The 19,649-nt window shown below is 35.4% G+C and overlaps 1 protein-coding gene and 1 pseudogene across 1 annotated transcript; both read left to right on the forward strand.

Annotated features, from left to right (window-relative positions):
- The first annotated feature begins 614 nt into the window (after positions 1-614).
- LOC110658552 (tRNA (guanine(37)-N1)-methyltransferase 2-like) lies at positions 615-6,128 on the forward strand (annotated as a pseudogene).
- A 1,760-nt stretch (positions 6,129-7,888) lies between these two features.
- On the forward strand, positions 7,889-15,682 carry LOC110654434 (syntaxin-32). The gene is made up of 5 exons (XM_021810422.2): positions 7,889-8,576; positions 14,139-14,389; positions 14,482-14,663; positions 14,912-15,124; positions 15,507-15,682. Exons 1-5 carry the CDS (start codon positions 8,330-8,332, stop codon positions 15,664-15,666), a joined length of 1,053 nt encoding a protein of 350 aa, XP_021666114.2. The 5' UTR covers positions 7,889-8,329; the 3' UTR covers positions 15,667-15,682.
- The last annotated feature ends 3,967 nt before the right edge of the window (positions 15,683-19,649 follow it).

Below are 19,649 nucleotides of genomic sequence, written 5' to 3' on the forward strand. Positions count from 1 at the left end.
GAACAACTATATAAAAATTCAGTGTTCAATTTTTTCAACCCTTACTCTTTACATTTATGCATTTTAATTTTCTGATTAAAGTGATTTTGCTGAGATAATTGGTTTACTGTTGAATCTGCTGATATCTGATATAATTTGCTTATTGCTATATCTGCTGTCAACTAATATATTTAATGTACTGCTCCGTTTGCTGTATTGTGATCTTATTCAGATTACTAAAATTTTTACTGAATACCAATATATTCTATTAGATCAATATACTGAATGCTTATGAGTCAACTTTGTATTAACTTATCAATTGAAAAGTATTGCACTTATTTCACATTAAAAAATTAGGTTGAACCAAACTATAATTTTTCAAAAATTTTGAGTAAGAATCAAAAAATTATTTTTAAAGTCCAATTCACCTCCTCTTGGACATATTTTAGGACATCACTGTCTAATGTTATTAGTTCTTCATTGATTGTTACCGCTGAAATCACTTGACTCTCTCTTCTTTTGGAATTATTTTATAATTTATACACAAGAAACCCATTCTTGCAAGTAGAAACTTGCACATATGCGCGGCATGCCCATGTTAATGTAATTCATACACTTTTTTTTTTCTTTTTGTAACTGTTCTTTGAAATGTATTTCAAAGTGATTAACAAATAAAATAAATTGAAAAAAAATGGAATTATTTGTTATACTTGTTTTTTTTTAGAGCTTTGTATCAGTATATAAAGCAAATGATTTAGTGTTTCTTACTTTCATATTGTAAGTTGGGTTCCTGAAATTGATATATTTCGGGGGGTTTATTGTATGTACATGTAGAACTAATGGTTATTATGCTATTTCCTGAAGTTGCCACCAGTGATTTAAATATGTGTAATGTTGTCTAATTGAATTTTCAGCAGAAATACCTTGTTCGGGCAGGTTGGGATAGTATGCAGATTTTGGTAGTCGGGTTTGGGTCCTGTACATGTAACAAGAGTTTAATTGCAAACAGATTTGGTCTAGTTTGGTTAGTAATATTTTTACAAGATTTGGGTTGGAATATCCCGAATGTCATGGTACCTTGCCATTACTGCTATAATATATTGGTTTTGCTAATTTGCTAGGGTTTATCCATTGTCTTTTATAGTTGAACGGTCCCATATTTACTGTAACTAAGCTTTATTACTCGTTGCTCTACTTTGATCAGCTGCCTGTCTAAATCAACTCTTTAATTGCTGCAATGTTGGATGAGAGCAAGTTTGATATGCATTTGAAGTTATGGGCACTGAGAATCCCTCGCGAATTCTGCAGAGTTGCTACTCGCTTACTAAATGGGTATGCATTTTGGCCCGGAAATCCACATCTACTGCCTTTTGGTTTAACTTTAAAATTAGGAGATTCATGGTTATATCATTTGAATTTTGTTGCATTTTTAAATTGATGCAGATACTTACTTGATAGAGTTCGTGTTAAACCCATTATTGAAGATCCTACTTCTGACAATAATCGTTATATGATATTATCTGAAAGTGTTCAAAATCCTGGTGAGAAATTTTTTGATGATTAGTGTTAAGAAACTACTATCTGAAAAACTGTTGAAAGACCCTTTTTTTTATAAAAAAAAAAAAGAAAAAGAAATCTCTTTATCTGGTTACCTTTAATGTACCCTAAATGCCAAATTTTTATGCTGTTTTGAGAATGAATTCCAAGGAATGAATGGCCTGGAATGTAATCCAATAAGTGAGAATTAATATGGTTAGTTAGTTACAAGTTATTAAAAGGTTTCATGATCATTCAATGATCTTTGGGAGAATATATAATTGTAATCTGAACTGGTTGAGGAATAACCAAATCAGAATTCCTTTATTTCTATTATCTTTATTCTCTGAATCTTCTTTCTTTCTAGTTCTCTGAAAATACTGAGTATCAAGTCATGATTAGTGGTACGCAATGAGTTTGCTTCTCTTGTAGTTGAAATTTCTCTATATGGAACAGATTTGAATGATATCCCAGCTGAAAAACTTGATGAGCTGAAGAAATTATGCAAGATGGAAGTAGTTCCATAATCTATGACCCTTGGATATTCCTACTGGGGTGCAGGTTGGTGCTTGTGCCCTTCTGATGCACATATGTGCGTGTGTGTATGTGTGTGTGTGTTTGTAAATTATTGCCAAAAAGTTGAATTTGCTGAAAGTTGCCTATTATATATAGGTTGTGCCAACTGTTCTTCTGACCATTTATGCAACTCTGAATATTTGTTTTTAGCAATACAATTGTGCGCACATTGTTGTGCACATAATTTCTCCTGGCATTCACTGTTTGCTTACTGGAGTTTCTGTCAACTTATTTAAACTTCAAAGATCATGGTTATGCCTTGTTTGCTGAATGAATTTTCGTATGTGAATCATTAACATGCTTTAATTTTCTGGCACTTCCAGTATCAGATGCTCCGGTTTTTTGTGTTATTGTGCAATGCCTATGTGCTGATCATAGGACTAAGACATAGAGTGAAATTTGTATTAGTCCTCTATTAATAATGATATCTAAGTCCAATCTGTATATTGACAAATGGCATAACTACCTAAGATGTTGTCTTTGCTTCCAGATCATATATTGAAGCAGATCCTGCCTCCTGGAGTGGAGATACCTTCATCTTTTGAAACAATAGTTAAGTATTCGATTTATGTTGTATTCATCTTGGGCGTTCCATTTGCTTGCAATTTCGTTTATGTTGCATTTGGATTCGTGTATTTGAATTTTAAATATTGGTTTTGAAATTTAGAATTTAAAATTCAGAAATTTAAAAATAACTTGTTTGGATAACAAAAAGAATTTCAATTTTTTTGTTAGTGAAAATGGAGGTGAGCATCCAACCAAAAAATATTTCTTAGGTTCACTTTGAATTTCAAAAAACATAGGTAATATTGTTATTTCAAATCCTTACTTTTTGTAAGTCTCTATGTGTTTACCTTGGATTTGAGCAAAATCCAAATTCATATTTTTTTAAATCTTCCGAATGAGGTATTTGATCTAAATCCAAATTCATAGCTCCAAATCCATGAATCCAAACTCAACCTTAAAGTCTTTCAAAATTCATGTGGGTTATTAATTGCCATGTAGTTTGTAAGATGACTATTGCTGATGGTAGATTGTGAGTTTACAGCCTGGGTAACCTCATCATCTGATGAGTGACTTATTGTCTGTAGGTCACATTGCACATCTGAATATACATGAAGAACTGCTTCCATACAAGGATGTTATTGCTAATGTTATTTATGATGTAAGTTTTCATCACCTGAGCACAATCTTTGCTTTTATCATAATTTTTATTTTTTGGTAAATAAGTATGATGTAAAGAACATGTATGATTTGCTTTTTATTCAAGGAATATTTTTCGTTGGTCTTTCTTGCAGAAATTTAAAACAATCTTAAAGGAAATATTTGTTAACTCAATCTTAAAGGAAATATTTCTTAACAATCTTATTTTATTTCACTGTTTTACAAATTAATCATGTACAAGTTCTGTTTGCTACTATACGTAGTGTTGTAGTAGCTGATGTAGACTTTTGCTCTCTTTACTGTTTGAATATCCTTTTCTTTAGTTAATAATTTCTTGGATGGTTAAAAAAAAAGAATGTGTTTTTATTGTTTTATTATGTTGGCAGAAAAATCATCCTAGCATCAGAACAGTTGTTAATAAAGTTGGAACCATTGCAAATGAGTTGTGAGTGCCAAAGTTTGAAATTTTGGCTAGAGAAAATGATTTGGTCACAGAAATGAAGCAATATGGGGCTATATTCAAGCTTGATTATAGCTTGGTTTACTGGAATTCAAGGTTGGAACATGAGCATACACGGCTGGTTTCTCAATTCCAACCTAGGGAGATTATTTGTGACTTGTTTGCTGGTATTGGTCCTTTTGCAACTCCGGCAGCACAAAAAGGATGTGTTGTTTATGCAAATGATTTAAATCCAGACAGTTTTCAATATTTGAGGATTAGTGTAAAACTCAACAAGGTTGATTATCGCATTTATGCATATAAAATGGATGCTAGGAAATTTATTTCCCAACTGATGGCAGCACCAACTTCTCAAGATAATTTAGAATCTGATGCATCCACTTTTACAGCATGTGGTAATCCCAGCATAAAGGCCAATGAGGAAACTCGGGCGGCAAGTGATAATGTTTCAGGTGACTATGAAAGTGCACAAGTTTCATGCAGGCAGGCAGATGCATCTGTAGCTGCATTCAAAAGGCCTTCATATCTTTTCCAGGAAGGTATGATAAGCACCAACTTAAGGAATTGATCATTGCAAAAGTTTCAGCTTCTTGAGTTAGATGCATGAAACAATCATTTTGTCTTACCTTTAATGTCTAAATTATCTTTCATTTTTTGTGCTGAAAGTGAAAACACCCATGTTGCTGCTATTGCCTTCACTTCTAGGAGAAAAGGAAGTGCAAATAAGAGGATGAGAGTATCTGAGTTGCCCAATACTAAGCCTTGGGAGCATGTTGATCATGTGATAATGAACCTCCCTGCATCTGCTTTACAATAGGTACATTCTATATTTTTTCTGGCTACTCTCTCTCATTTTTGGATACTCCTTATGTCAGTGAACATATAGGTAGCAGTTTTGTAGTTATGTAGTACCAGTTACATCATTTGCCTCCTTGCCTTTGCCTTTTCCCCCTTTTGAATTTTTTTCTTTATGGAAATTCTGTTAACCATCAACTGATTTAGGACGGAGCTAAAAAATATTCTTTAGTTGCTGGCTTTGTACATTTCTTTAATGCATATCATTCAATCTCTACTCTTTATTCGTTCTAGATTATGAATTTCCTATTTCATGGTTTTTCTGGCATATCTAAGTTCAACTTCAAAATACTTTTCTCTGTTTATCATCAATGCCATTGGTACTTTCTCCATTCTTGGAGGGGGAGTTTGATATCATTTCTTCTTCAGTCATGTCTCTTGGCTGCAAGGACAGGGATTAACCTCTTCTTTGCTGAGGAAAAGCCATAATTTCCTTTTTCAGTGTTTCTATGTTGACTGTGTAATGTAATTGATTTGTCTAGACATTTTCCATCACTGCTCAAATCTATTCTATTGCAAAGATATTTACCTGAAATAATTAAATAATTATTTTCTTTTTCTCCCCTCTTAATTAGATGCATTTAGGGGTGTTATCCAGAGGAAAGATTGGAAGGGGCTTCTTCCTTGGATTCAATGGTATTGCTTCATGTAGACAAATGAAACCAAAGAATCTATAATCTTGGTAAGCTTTGCTTGTAGGGACTTATTTTTCTCTATTTTTTTGTTCAACTTTCTTCTAGTAACAATCAAAATTGATCTTGGTGCGCTAGTGGAGTAGACTGTAAATGCTTAAAACTTCTTTATGGCTGTTGGTGTCATGGAAAGCTGCACAAAGTGTTTATCTTAATATCTGTGGTTTCCTTTTTCATGTATTGTCATTTAATTGTCTTTATTCAATCTCTTTGCAGGAGGCAGAAACTGCCTTAAGTGCTTGTATACAAGACCCGAAATTTCATAGGGTCAGAAATGTTGCTCCAAATAAGGTACAAGCTACTAAAATTAGTGAAATTATTTGCTTTCAACAGCAGTATAAAGTTTTCATTTCAGTTTTTATTTTATTTTATTTATTAGATATTATTTTTATCATGCAGGCAATGTTTTGCTTAAGCTTTAGGCTACCAGAAGCATGCTTCAAAGATGATGACGCTAACATTCATTCTGCAAATGGAAATGCATAATCACTCTTTGCTTCAAAGATGATGCTCTAACCTATACCTTTGCCTATATTTTAGCTCTTTTTGTTATTTTATCAAAATTTTTAATTTTTACGAATATATGACAAGCTTGAAATTTGCATTGATCGTATCTGGGGCGCACAACTAATTTGGCCAAATTACTTGCCTGAAAGCTTTGTTGGCCAGCCTGAAGTTTATTGTGTGAGACATATCAGCAATTATGAAGAAAAAAGGAATTTGGTCAGTGAGATTGGGGATTGAATTGCTCATGTCAAGGATTTGATTGAATTGTTTTGACCATAATTCTTTGTTTTCAAAGAGATTAGGGATTTCTTCCCACTATGATTTCGGTCCCAATGCAAAACGCACCGTTTCGTTTTTAATTGTGCTTCTTTTTTTTTTTCTCCGCAATTGCCGACATGTGAGTCTGATTATAGCAGTTATTGAGATAATATTAATTAAAATATTAAAAATTAATTAAAAAATAAATTTAATATAATAAATAAATGAAGGTTTAAACTGACCGTATTAGCTTTCAAGAAAATAATATAGCTGAGCTATGTGTCAAGATATATAATTGATAGTTGACACAAATCTAAATATTTATTTTTTCTTTTGTAATTAGGCCAATTAAAAGGCAATTTACCTTATTAGAAATTTCTGTCCAAGTCAAGCTACAGCAATATCACGAGCCCTCAAATAATGTGGCTCAAGTTCTGTTTAGCATTAGTATTAAAGCTTCTATCCGAAAAGGTTGCCAGACAGCATTGCTATGCTTGCGGCTTATCAGATTGTACTGCTTTGGGTTATGGGTCCTCCTGTAGTCATCTTAGTGTTGAAGGGAGTGCTTCTAATGCCTTTAACATGTATTATCATCAGGTGAATGACCAGAAAGATTGGAACTGTGATTTCTCTGGTCTGGCTGTAATTACAGACAAGGATCCATATGATGGTGACTGCCAGTTCCCAATTATGATTGCTTATGCTCATTCATTGGCATTCCATGGGAGACTACTAGATTAATAAGAATTACTGGGGGTTTTCTAGTGTTTTTGGGATTGCTGTGAATGTGTTACATGGAAATTCACAAGGCCAGGCAGGTAGGTTGTGTTTTTAGCCCGCTGTTTGTCTTAAATTTTGCATTTCAAGCGAGAAATGTTGAGTCTCCTCATTTCATGTTCATTGCATTTGTTAGTAAATTATATTTTGCTAGACTGGAACACATCAGAGATATGCAAAAGGATAGTGAAGCTCCTTTTGTATCCATTTCCTTCCCTATCTCCAGTAAATCAAGAACCGTTCACTCAATAAAAATTTCACTCAAGACAAGCCATCTTTTGCAAATCATCGATATCTAGCTCATGACAGGAAGAGTCAGAATGAAATTGAAGAGTACAGAAATTATCATTAAATATCCAAGAAATAATTATAATCATAATGATAGTTTCCAAAATTTTAATACCCTTTTAATTAATTGAAAATTATATTATATTCGGATGATTCAGTTCTTATGTTTGATTTTGTTTTGAGGCTATCACTTTGATGCAATGAATTCTACATTGGAAGACAAAATGATAAAAGGTTGCTTATCTCATTTATTTCCTACATTTCTAAATTCAGGATGATGACAAGGTTAAGACATATTAACTTCTACCAACATTAAATATTATAAAAAAAATTATATAAAATTAATTCACTATAAATTTAAAATAAAAATATATGAATATAAATTTCATTGCATTATATTTTAAATTCATAATAAATAAATCTAAAGAACTTTTCAAATATTATAATATTAATTTTAAATAATTAATTTTCTCTCTCAAATTCAACATTTTTTTTCTTTTCCATCTATAAAATGCATCACACTAATTTAATAAAAATAATTTTAAAATTGCATTATCTTTTTTTGAAACATTATTCTAAAAAATTCCTTGTATTAGTGCATTTAACATCTTCCAAAAGACCAAAACGGCACACTTTAATTTGCGCGCAAACGGCAGTAGCACGTTTGGTGGTTAGCCGGTAGACGGTAGGCAACTAGCGACTATATATGAACCGTTGTGGCCGCTACAACGGTGCGTTTTGGGCAAAGAAAATCCAAACTTTTAACCCGAAAAAGATATTCAGGCAGATCTAGATCTGCTCTCACCTTAGCATTTTTTCCTTCCCTTCCATCTCTCTCTCTCTCTCTCTCTCTCTCTCTGTCTCTCTCTCTCTCTGTGTGTGTGTGTGTGTGTGTGCAGTTCCACCTCCAAAATCTGCTAACTTCATGAGTACTGTCCTTAGTTCAAGCCTCCTCCAATTACCATTCTGTCCCTTTTTCCTTTCATTAACACAAGCTTTTCATTCACCAGCGAAAACGCTTGCGTTTCATCACCACTACATGCATCGATCTAATCCTTAATTTAGGGTTTCCAGATCTCTGCCATGTCTTCTTTGTTCTTCCCTCTCTTTCCCTAACAAAACTAATTGCGATTGCATTCGCTTGTGCACCTTTTCATGCCTCCATATAAGAATTGAAAATTTTATGCTGCAGTTTTGGCCTCAATTCATTTTCTTGTAGAAAATTTATTCGGTAGATATGTCGGTTGCGCCGGGGAAATTGTCGTATCGGGATCGGACGCAAGAGTTTTTGAGCGTAGCGGAGAGGCTAAAGAAGTCATTCTCGTCGGCGAACAATGCAGCGACATCTAGCAGTAGTAGCAATAGCGCCAAGCATGACGCGACACGATCCGCGGTGGCGATTCAATCGGAGTTCAATAAACGAGCGTCGAAGATAGGGTTTGGGATCCACCAGACATCGCAGAAGCTAGCGAAACTTGCCAAATGTGAGTTTCTTTTGATGCGTCATTTTGATAAATTTTGTCATTTTGCCTCTTTATGATAAGATCGTATTTTACAATGGCTTTGTATTTATACTAAGGATCTCGTTATGAGTCTGTTTGTAAAGGGTGTAGGTTGGGTTTGTGATGTGAACGGGTTTTCTTCTTTCTACCTATGGCTGCAATTCGGGCTTGTAAGAGAGAACCCGAAGAACTCTCGAGTATGAAGTACTCAAAACTTTGCATAAAATTCTGATGAGCTTTTATTTCTATTTGCCTTCTTTAAATAGCTGCTGGGTAGAATAACCACCTCCTACAAGAGGAAAAAATGGAAAACAAAGTGGAGGCATCATCTCCTATAACTTAGGATTTGAAACAACCACTATGGATAACAGAATAGAGAAATGCAGAAAATTAAAATAAATGTTTGGGTTATGGCTGTTGACTAGATTCTGGCTGGTGACTAGATTCTGGCTGGTGACTTTGGTCGTGTCTTGCCCTTAGTTCTCTTACCCTTGGGGGAGCTAGTTGTAAACTGGAAGACCAGATTCTATTGGGGTGCTCGCAACATACGTCTTGGCCTGAACTTGACTACGTATCATTAGGGGATTTCACCACTTGGGTTTTGAGGATTCATGATGTATGGTAATGAAGTTTCTTCGTGGATGCAGCACATATAATTTGTATGGGTTTATTTTGCCAGAAAAGAGGATATATAAGTTGATATTGATGGGAGTAATGTAAACAATTTGGTTATTTATTTGGTTCCGTGTTTTCGTAGGTTATTGCAATAGCTAGTTGTAGTAGTAGCAGGAAACTATTTGTTTATGAAGTGTCAGTCAAGACTTATGGATCTGTGCTTATTTTGGATGAGCACCCAAGATTGCTTGAAAGCTAGTCAATACAGTAATTAGATTGGAAAGGGAGCATGTTTGAGTTATATCTGTGTGATTAGGGGTTATCACCTTTTGGGCTATTAAAGTATTAAGGTCTACAACTCAACTACAACTCAACTCAACTAAGCCTTTATTCCAAAAATTTGGGGTCGGCTATATGGATTCGCTTTTTCCACTCTGAACGATTTTGGGTTAATTCCTCAGAAATGTGTAATGCTTCTAAGTCATGTTGTACTACTCTCCTCCAAGTTAATTTAGGTCTACCCCTTTTTTTCTTTCTATCCTCTAACCTAATGTGCTCTACTTGTCTAACTGGAGCCTCCGTATGTCTACGCTTCACATGATCAAACCACCTCAATCTCCCTTCTCTCAACTTATCTTCAATTGGCATCACTCCTACATTTTCTCTGATACTCTCATTACGGACTTTATCTAGTCTAGTATGGCCACTCATCCACCTTAACATTCTCATCTATCTAACTCTTATCTTAGATGCATACGACTCTTTCAGTGCCCAACACTCACTACCATATAACATAGCCGGTCGTATGGCAGTACGGTAAAATTTTCCTTTTAATTTATTGGGAATCTTACGATCACATAAAACTCCCGTGGCACGTCTCCACTTCAACCATCCGGCTTTAATCCTATGACTAACATCCTCCTCACATCCCCCATCTACTTGAAGGACTGAGCCTAGATATTTAAAGTGATTACTTTGGGACAGTACCACCCCATTCAAACTAACTCCTTCCCTATCACCAGTTTGGCCTTCACTGAACTTGCAATGCATGTATTCTGTCTTCGTTCTACTTAACTTAAAACCCTTTGACTCTAGAGCACTTCTCCAAAGTTCTAGCTTCCTATTGACTCCTTCTCGTGTCTCATCTATCAGAACAATATCATCCGCAAACATCATGCACCAAGGAATACTCTCTTGTATATGTTTCGTCAGTTCATCTAAAACTAATGTAAAAAGGTAAGGGCTTATGGCTGATCCTTGGTGTAATCCAATTGAGATCGGAAAATCACTTGTGTCCCCTCCCACTGTGCGCACAATAGTAGTTGCTCCTTCGTACATATCTTTCAATACTTGTATGTACCTAATAGATACCCTCTTTTGTTCTAACACATTCCATAAGATCTCTCTTGGAACACTATCATAAGCCTTCTCCAAATCAATAAAACCATGTGTAGATCTTTCTTCCCATCTCTATATTTCTCCATCAAGCTTCTAATGAGAAAGATCGCTTCCATAGTTGAACGACTGGGCATGAAACCAAATTGATTGAGAGAGATAGAAGTATCATGACGTAGTCGATGCTCCACAACTCTCTCCCACAACTTCATAGTATGGCTCATGAGTTTAATTCCCCTATAGTTTGAGCAACTCTGTATGTCTCCCTTATTTTTAAAAATAGGTACTAAAATACTCTTCCTCCATTCATTAGGCATTTTCTTTGAGTTTAGAATCTTATTAAATAATTTAGTTAACCATGCCACTCCCATATCTCCCAAATACTTCCACACTTCAATTGGTATTTCATCGGGTCCACAGGCTTTACCCACTTTCATTCTCTTAAGTGCTTCCTTTACTTCTAAAGATCGAATCCTTCTAGTATAATTTACATTCTTTTCTATTGTTCTATAATCTATATTCACGCTATTACCATTTTGACTATTATTAAAGAGATCATTAAAATAATTTCTCCATCTTTCTTTAATGTCCTCATCTTTCACCAACACTTTTCCTTCTTTATCCTTAATGCACCTAACTTGATTGAGATCTTGACATTTCCTTTCTCTACTCCTTGCTAATCTATAAATATCTTTCTCCCCTTCTTTAGTTTCAAGTTTCTCATATAACTTTTCAAAGGCCTGTGCTCTTGCTTGACTAACTGCCTTTTTTGCCTCTTTCTTTGCTATCTTGTACTGTTCATATGCCTCATTATTATCACATTTAGGTAATTTCTTATACCATTCCCTTTTTCTCTTCACTGCCTTTTGTACTTCCTCATTCCACCACCATCTCTCTTTTGAGGGTGGTCCATGTCCTTTAGACTCTCCAAATACTTTTCTAGCTACTTCTCTAATCTTTGATGCCATCTGTATCCACATATCATTGGCCTCCATATCTAGCTTCCATACTTCGGACTCGAGAAGCTCATTTTTGAACTTCACTTGCTTTACTCCTTTGAACTCCCACCACTTTATTCGAGCTACACTATTTCTTCTAACCTTACTTGAATTGTTCCTAAACTTGACATCCAAGACCACCAACCTATATTGACTTGTTAAAGCCTCTCCTGGAATGACCTTGCAATCCTTGCATAGAGCTCTATTTGTCTTCCAAGTTAAGAGGAAATCGATTTGGCTTCTATGTTGCCCACTTTTGAAAGTCACTAAATGTGACTCTCTTTTTATAAAGTAGGTATTTGCTAGTATTAGGTCGTATGCCATAGCAAAATCCAGGATGCTTTTTCCCTCCTCATTTCGACTGCCAAAACCAAAACCTCCATGAACATTCTCATAACCTTGCCTATCACTTCCTATATGTCCATTCAAATCTCCACCAATGAAAACATTCTCTTCATTCGGTATGCTTTGCATTAAATCATCCATATCTTCCCAAAACCTTTGTTTACTCTCACTGTCTAGTCCTATTTGTGGGGCATAAGCACTAACTATATTTATTGTTTCTCCTTCTAGTACTAGCTTTACTAGTATAATTCTATCTCCTACTCTTTTCACAGCTACTACTGCGTCTTTCAATGTTCTGTCTATGATTATACCCACTCCGTTCTTATTTCTCTCCTTTCCGGTAAACCACAGTTTGTACCCTGAATTACCCACTTCCTTACTTTTCTCTCCTACCCATTTAGTCTCCTGAATGCAAGCAATATTCACCCTTCTCCTTTCCAAGGTATCCACAAGCTCCATTAATTTTCCTGTAAGTGATCCAACATTCCAAGTACCAACCCTGATCCTCCTCCTATCCTGCTCCTTCCTAATTGGTCTCCTTCTATAATATCTTCTATTGTTTTCTATATCTATCTTGTGTTTTGTTCCACTATTTGTTCTACTATCTGTCCTATGGACTAACTTCTTTACCCACACCCGTCCATGATGTGGGAACCCTTGCTCACTTAACACCACACCCAGGCGCCGGCATGGCGCGTCGCTTTCGGTGAACGCCCTACACCCTTGCATATTTATCACTACACCCGGGCTACGATGTAGCGCGTCGTTAGTAGAGGACGCCCCAACGTTTATATCATTTGAATCCATATCATAGGGTGTGACGAAATTTTTACGCTGGTTGTCACCTACCGCAACCCTCCTCCTTTACCCTGGCTTGGGACCGGCTAAGCGCAAACTACTTAGGCGGAGTTATTAAAGTATTAAGGTCTATGTAGAAAAATAACCCTAATTCAGAATGATAGCCAGAGAACTCAAATTCTGCAATTAGTTTCCTAACCCAAGCAAAATTTCAACAGATGGTGTGACTGTATGGTAACTCTGAGAAAACTAATTACATATTGTTCAAGTGTTTGATTGACCCATGACATTGTTTTAATTGGTTAATATAAGTTCTATACATTCAGATGGTACATATAGATTGTTTCATGGTCCATATTATTACTTTGAATTTTATCTAGGCCAAGCCCTCAATCCATGATGCAATTAAAGAGGTAATTTAAGGTAAAACAAAAATTTTTAAAGTGCATACATGTTACACTGATTCTTTGGTATGCCTCCATTTTCCTCATGATTGGGGTTACATAAGCTTGAAGATTTTTTGGTTTACCGTCTGTTATGTAGCTAGTGCTATCTAGTTTTCCGACTCTGCATAATTTTTGTTCTTTTATTCTGTCTGGTGAAAATTATGGGGAATCACTTTCTAAAACCTCCTGGAATAATAATAAATTTTAGACTGATTTATGGAGTTGCAAATGTCAAGCTACATTTCTTAGTGTGCAACTTAAGTTGTCTCTCATTTAACATTGTAATTGTAAATTAATAAGAAATGTTTAGTTGATTTTTTATTCTGTCAAGATAGTGATTCTGCATCATGAAAAGCCAATAGTATAGAAGATGGGGGTTTAAGAATAGCTGTTGCACAAGGAAAAAGGGTCTATAGATCTAAAATTACAAAATAGTATATGACTTCTAGACCTTTCACTTTGAAACCTGCAAGAAGTTTTAGGAAATTAGCACCATCTTAATTTAAGTGCAACTTTGCCAAATAATTTCTCTTATTAGTTGATAAATTCTTCCTCACTGTGAATGCTACAAATGGAGCCCCCTTTGTGCTATGACCTTAATGGACTTGAAGAACTTAATTTCATATTATGAGCATGGTTGATCTTACTCTTTCTCTCTCTCTTTCTCTCTCTCTCTCTCTCTCTCTCTCTCTCTCTCTCTCTCGTGCGCGCGCGCACACACACACACACGCTCTCCTTTCTTATTTCTAAATTTGATGACTGACTTATGTTTTTCCAATTGCTTTGTGGATTTATGTTTAGATTGAATATAAAAGATTAAATATAGGGATTGTGTTAAGATAGATGCTGGAAAAGTGTTGGTTGTTATGTGATTGGATACATTTTGTGCTATACCAGCGGAGCCTTTAATGATTAGCATCATTAAAATTATTTATTTATTTGAACAGTGGCAAAGAGAACATCCATGTTTGATGATCCAACTACAGAGATCCAAGAGCATACAGCGGTTATAAAGCAAGATATTACTGCCCTTAATGCAGCTGTTGTAGACCTCCAATTCCTTTGCAATTCCCAAAACGAAAGCGGAAATATCTCAAGTGATACCTCAACTCATTCAACCACTGTTGTTGATAACTTGAAGAACCGGTTGATGAGCGCCACAAAGGAGTTTAAAGAAGTCCTTACAATGCGGACAGAGGTACATTAGACATTTCTGCTCAACACAGCAAATATCTGTGGACGTTCATATTGTTAATCTGCTATACTTTGGGTTCTTCTGTATGTTTACAGAATCTAAAGGTTCATGAGAACCGAAGGCAATTGTTTTCTTCAACTGCTTCAAAAGATTCTACAAATCCCTTCGTCCGACAGCGTCCACTAGCTTCCAGATCTGCAGCTAATGCATCACCAGCTCCTCCTCCTCCTCCTCCATGGGCCAATGGTTCTGCATCCTCATCTCAGTTATTTCCCAGGTACATGTGACAGCATACTTGGTAATTGTGATGTCATGATTTTTTGTTTGAAGCTTCGTTTTCTTCATTCCTGGAACTTCAATTTTCTGTTTCATTTGTGAACTGTTAATGATTTTCTCTCTGATTTCAAATGTTATAATAATTTAGATGAGGATGGTGGACTTGATAGTCTGAAATGGGATTCCTTTTGAGACGACAGGGAATTGCCTTTGATTTCCCACTAAAATTGTCTTCCTTTTCCGTTCCAGCAAGCAGACAGATGTTGAGTCACAGCCACTTTTGCAGCAGCAGCAGCGGCAACAGCAACAGCAACAGCAACAGCAGATGGTTCCACTACAAGACAGTTACATGCAAAGTAGAGCTGAGGCTCTGCACAATGTGGAGTCGACAATTCATGAGTTGAGCAACATTTTTACACAACTAGCAACCATGGTTTCACACCAAGGAGAGCTTGCAATCAGGTTAATAAGTAAATGTTTGTTTCAATGTTTCCATTTCCATATGTGGTGCTTCTCTTAATGGTGGATGCCCTCTTTGGGCACCTCTTAATGGGAACAAATTTTCCTAGTCATTGGGGTGCTGCTACCTTTCAATGAAAGAGGCTAGCGTGCTGGTTGCTTCTATATGTTTGGTGCCACAAAAGGCCTTCTTTCCGTGAATGAATTAGGTGAATAGAGATTAACTGCTTGAGAGGAGCCAAATCCACCAAATACTGATGAACAAGTCAACAGAATATTAGAGTTATGAGTTACTATGAAGAGAGAGAAACTGTTTTAGATTTATCACCATTTATGAGATTGAGCAACAATAACAACTCACTAAGGACACCATGTGACTTTGCAGGATTGATGAGAACATGGACGAGACACTGTCAAATGTAGAAGGTGCACAGGGCCAACTGGTCAGATATCTCAACAGTATTTCATCCAACCGATGGCTGATGATCAAGATATTCTTTGTATTGATTGTATTCCTCATGATTTTCTTATTTTTTGTGGCGTGATAATATACAAGATAACAAAAGGACCATATCAAATTTTCTCTTTTATGCCTTTTTGATGGTTTGTGTCTATTCTGTTATTTTGTGTCTATTCTGTTATTCTTCCCTTAATATTGAGAATATAAAGAGTGTCTTGTACTCATATGATGAGAGGTAGGTTGAAAATTATTGGCGCAAAAACTCTTATTAATTTATTAAAAAATTTATTATTTAGTCTTCAAATTTTAAGGCTAATAACAATTTGGTTTTTAAATTTTGAAAACTGAACTATTTAGTCTTTGATTTATGTTTATATTAAAATTGGAGAAAATTAACTATAACAACTACATTCTAAATTAACTAAAACAATTACATTCTTCTCTGCATCTCTGTTGAATGCTTGGAAGATAGAGAACAAACACCAACAAATTCTCTCTCCTGAGCCCCTTCTTCTTCTTACCCTCTCTTTTATCTTCTTCTTTTGCTTTCGCTTCCCATCAAATCCTAACCTCACTCTCGCTGTCCCAAGTAACCCAAACTCAAACCCCTGTTTACCCAATACCTGCATCAATTACTCAGTCTAAATCTGAAAATCAGTACAAGTCCATTTCAATAGCACCATCATCGTTATTGCCTGTTTGAGTGACAGCATTAACTTGAGAGATTATCTCTTTGTACTAGTACTCGATCTCCTTGATTGCATGGGATGGACGATCCAGATGAGAGGAAGGATTCTCTGACTTGGAAGGATTCTGCTAGTACTCAATTTCCTACTTGAGAAATTACCTTTACAAAAGATGGGGAAAAAGAACAAAAAATTGCTATTTTTAATTTTAACTAAAATTTTATAAATTTTCCCAATTTTAGCAATTAAGCTCTGGTTTTGAAGAATAATAGCCAGGGATGTTGGCGGGCAGGGCTTGCTTCGTTCTTTGGTCGTTGCTTTGTGACCCATGCTGAGTTAGCTATTTATGAAGTAATGAAGTTGGCTTGGGATAGAGGGTGTAGAAAGTTGGTTGTTGAGGGGGATAATGTGAAGGTTATTGCAATTCTTCAAGGTAGAGGAAGTGTCCCTGTGAACTGTCAATTGCTGGCAGAATCGATTCGAAGTTATGTTCTTAAGATTGGGAGATTATTGCGAGTCATGTTTACCGGGAAGCGAATAGCAGAGTGGATTGGCTGGCCAACTAGGCAATCTCGCTGCCAATTGGGACGATATATCTTTCGTGAGCACCTCTTAGTCTCGTGCCATAGCTTAGTCGAGTTGGTGAGCCATGGATGGAAGAAATGGTTAATAAGTTTACATATATATGTTTTAGAGTGTGCAGTGAAAAGAATCAGTGGGCTGATAGAAGTAGATGTTACGAAAGGATGGCAATGTTGTTCAGTTTACATATTGCTCGACAATTTGGAGTTCAAATACTGGTGATAGAAACTGAAAATTAAACGAGTTAGTCTCTAACTTTCGCTTCCATTCAAATCTAAGTTCCCTCCATCCAAAAAACTAGCTAGTCAGGCAATTTTCCTGTGATCCAAGTGACTAGAAATTTTATAATGGCTAAAATACCCTTTCTTTACTCTCACTCCCTACTGTTTCTCCCCCTCCTCCCCCTCCCCCCCTCTACACATTGTTATCTCTTTCACTGTAACAATGTCGAATCAGGGAGAAAAAAAAAAAATAAATTAGCGCATCAAATTAACAAAAAAAACAAATCCAGACTGCATAGGCAACTTGATGTCCTCTAACGCAAGCCAACTTTTGAGAGAGCATGAGCAACTTGATTTCTAGATCGCCTTGTCAGTAGAAATTGGCGAGATTGAAGTAAAGCAGTGGCAGATACATGGTTAGCAATTTGGTATGAAGGAGGTAGAACAGTAGAGCTACTGTAAAAGCCCTCTAAAGCACCTGAGAATCAAAATACCAAAACTAAATAATGATTAATGATAACACTCAAAAATTGAATTGTAAATTTCTCTCATTTTATAGCTAGATTGCATCACAATTCTTGATTCCTATATGTGCCTTGTGGTTTTTTTTTTTTTTTTTTTTTTTAAATGAAAAATATGTAGTCTTTTGAAAGTTCATGATGCTTTACTAAGCGTAGCCACATGTTTGGCTAGGGCTTTCGAAATAAAATCACAGTTTAGGGCTAAAGGATGGATTGAATTGAAATTAGACCAGTTCTAGCGGTTTTAGCAGGTTCTGGTTCAAGGCAATTGTGACATTCTCGTTTTAGGTGGTTCTATATATTTTACTATTCCAATGACTAACGTTTGTCTGGACAGTTGGGATATCTAGAACTATACTTAAATTAGAGTAATGAGTCATAAATTAATTAAATAAAGACAAAAAAATAAATTAAAAAAAAAAGAAACGAAGCGCAAATAGGTTAAAGGAGCCGAGGTCCTGGCGATGGGTAACCCTAACGAGAAGCGACTGTGAAGACAGTTGCCAACCTCAGACTCGTGGGGAAACCCGTGAGATAAATATTTGGGACTAAATTGAAGAATTTATGAGGATTAATGACAATATAAATGTCAAAGGAATGTCAAGGAAATTTATACTAATCGGTAAAGACAATTATAACTCGATGAACACAACGAAAGGCATTTTGGTCATTTCACCCTTAGTGTTGAATCTTGACCTAAATGTCAATCAAAATGAGAGAGAATAAAACTTTAAAAATAAATTAAAATCATGAATTTGTGTAATGGAAAAGGAAAAGAAAGAAAAGAAAGAAATAAAAATATAATGTTAATTATGACATAAGCATGATGTCAAAATGACATCATTAAAATTTATATCCAATAGAAATTAGACAACCACATATAAATAGAGATAAATTAATTTAATTAGCCAAAAAGCTCATCATCTTCTTCTTGAATCCACCATGGCCAAATCCCATGAAAAAACCCTCCACTAATTTTCAAGCTTTCAACCTTGAATTTTCTTCCATTTACACACCAAAACCCATACTTGTCTTCACAAAAACTTACTCCTAAACCTTGAGGAAGCCGTAGATAACCAAGAATTGAAGAAAATTTGAAGTTCTAGCAAGTCAAGTTGGTTACAAGTGAGGTTAGTGCACTATCTAAGCTCTCTTTCTTCTCCAAGTATGGTTAGCATGTTAACCTAAGTTAAAATTTCATGAAATTAGAAAGAATACCATGAGTAAATGGAACCCTAAATTTTGGTAGCCATGGGGATAGTGATGGTTTGATGTTTTTAATTGTTTTAAACTTATTAGTGATGGCATGTGATGAGTATAAATGAGTTAGATCATGAATTACATGTGTAAAGTGAAATTATGAAATTGGAAGTTAGGGTTTTGACCTAAATTGGGAATATTGTGGCTTGAAATTGATGTTGTTGAGGTTGATTGTTGATTATTTGAAGTGCCATAAATGTAATTGAAGTTTGGTGGTTAGATGGAATTAAGATTGAAAGTATTGAATTTCTGTGCAGGATTCTGGACATATGAGTCCAGCACGGTTATGTGGCCATAAGTAGAGCCACATTACTCCAATTGGTGTGAGGCCAATTGAAAATAAAATTTAGGACATACAGCTACATTTTTTATGCAGAGACTCTGCCCAGAAACTGAACCTAACATGACCTAAAATTGGCTTGAATCCGGGTAACCACTTGCTAGACCTGGAAAAATGACTATATAAACAGTAAATGTTCAAATAGCCATAACTCACTCTAGGAAGGTCAGAATGACTTGATTCTTGAACTATTGGAATGGTTAGACATAGGAGCACATTTTTCATGAAGAACACAGAGCCCAATTCTGACTCTAACCCAATCAATTTGCTAGAAAAATTTAAATCAACAATTCTAACCAGAACCAAAACTGACCTGAAATTATGGACTTAGACCTACCCGACTAGATTTGGCTAAAATGTTATAACATGATCCACAAAAATGTAAATATAGTGAAACTAAAGCCAAAATTTTTATAAGACCTAGAACTACACTTTTGGTGTTTTGACAAAAATCCAGA

This window comes from Hevea brasiliensis, chromosome 11 (genome assembly GCF_030052815.1).
Source record: "Hevea brasiliensis isolate MT/VB/25A 57/8 chromosome 11, ASM3005281v1, whole genome shotgun sequence".
Classification (NCBI taxonomy): Eukaryota; Viridiplantae; Streptophyta; class Magnoliopsida; order Malpighiales; family Euphorbiaceae; genus Hevea; species Hevea brasiliensis.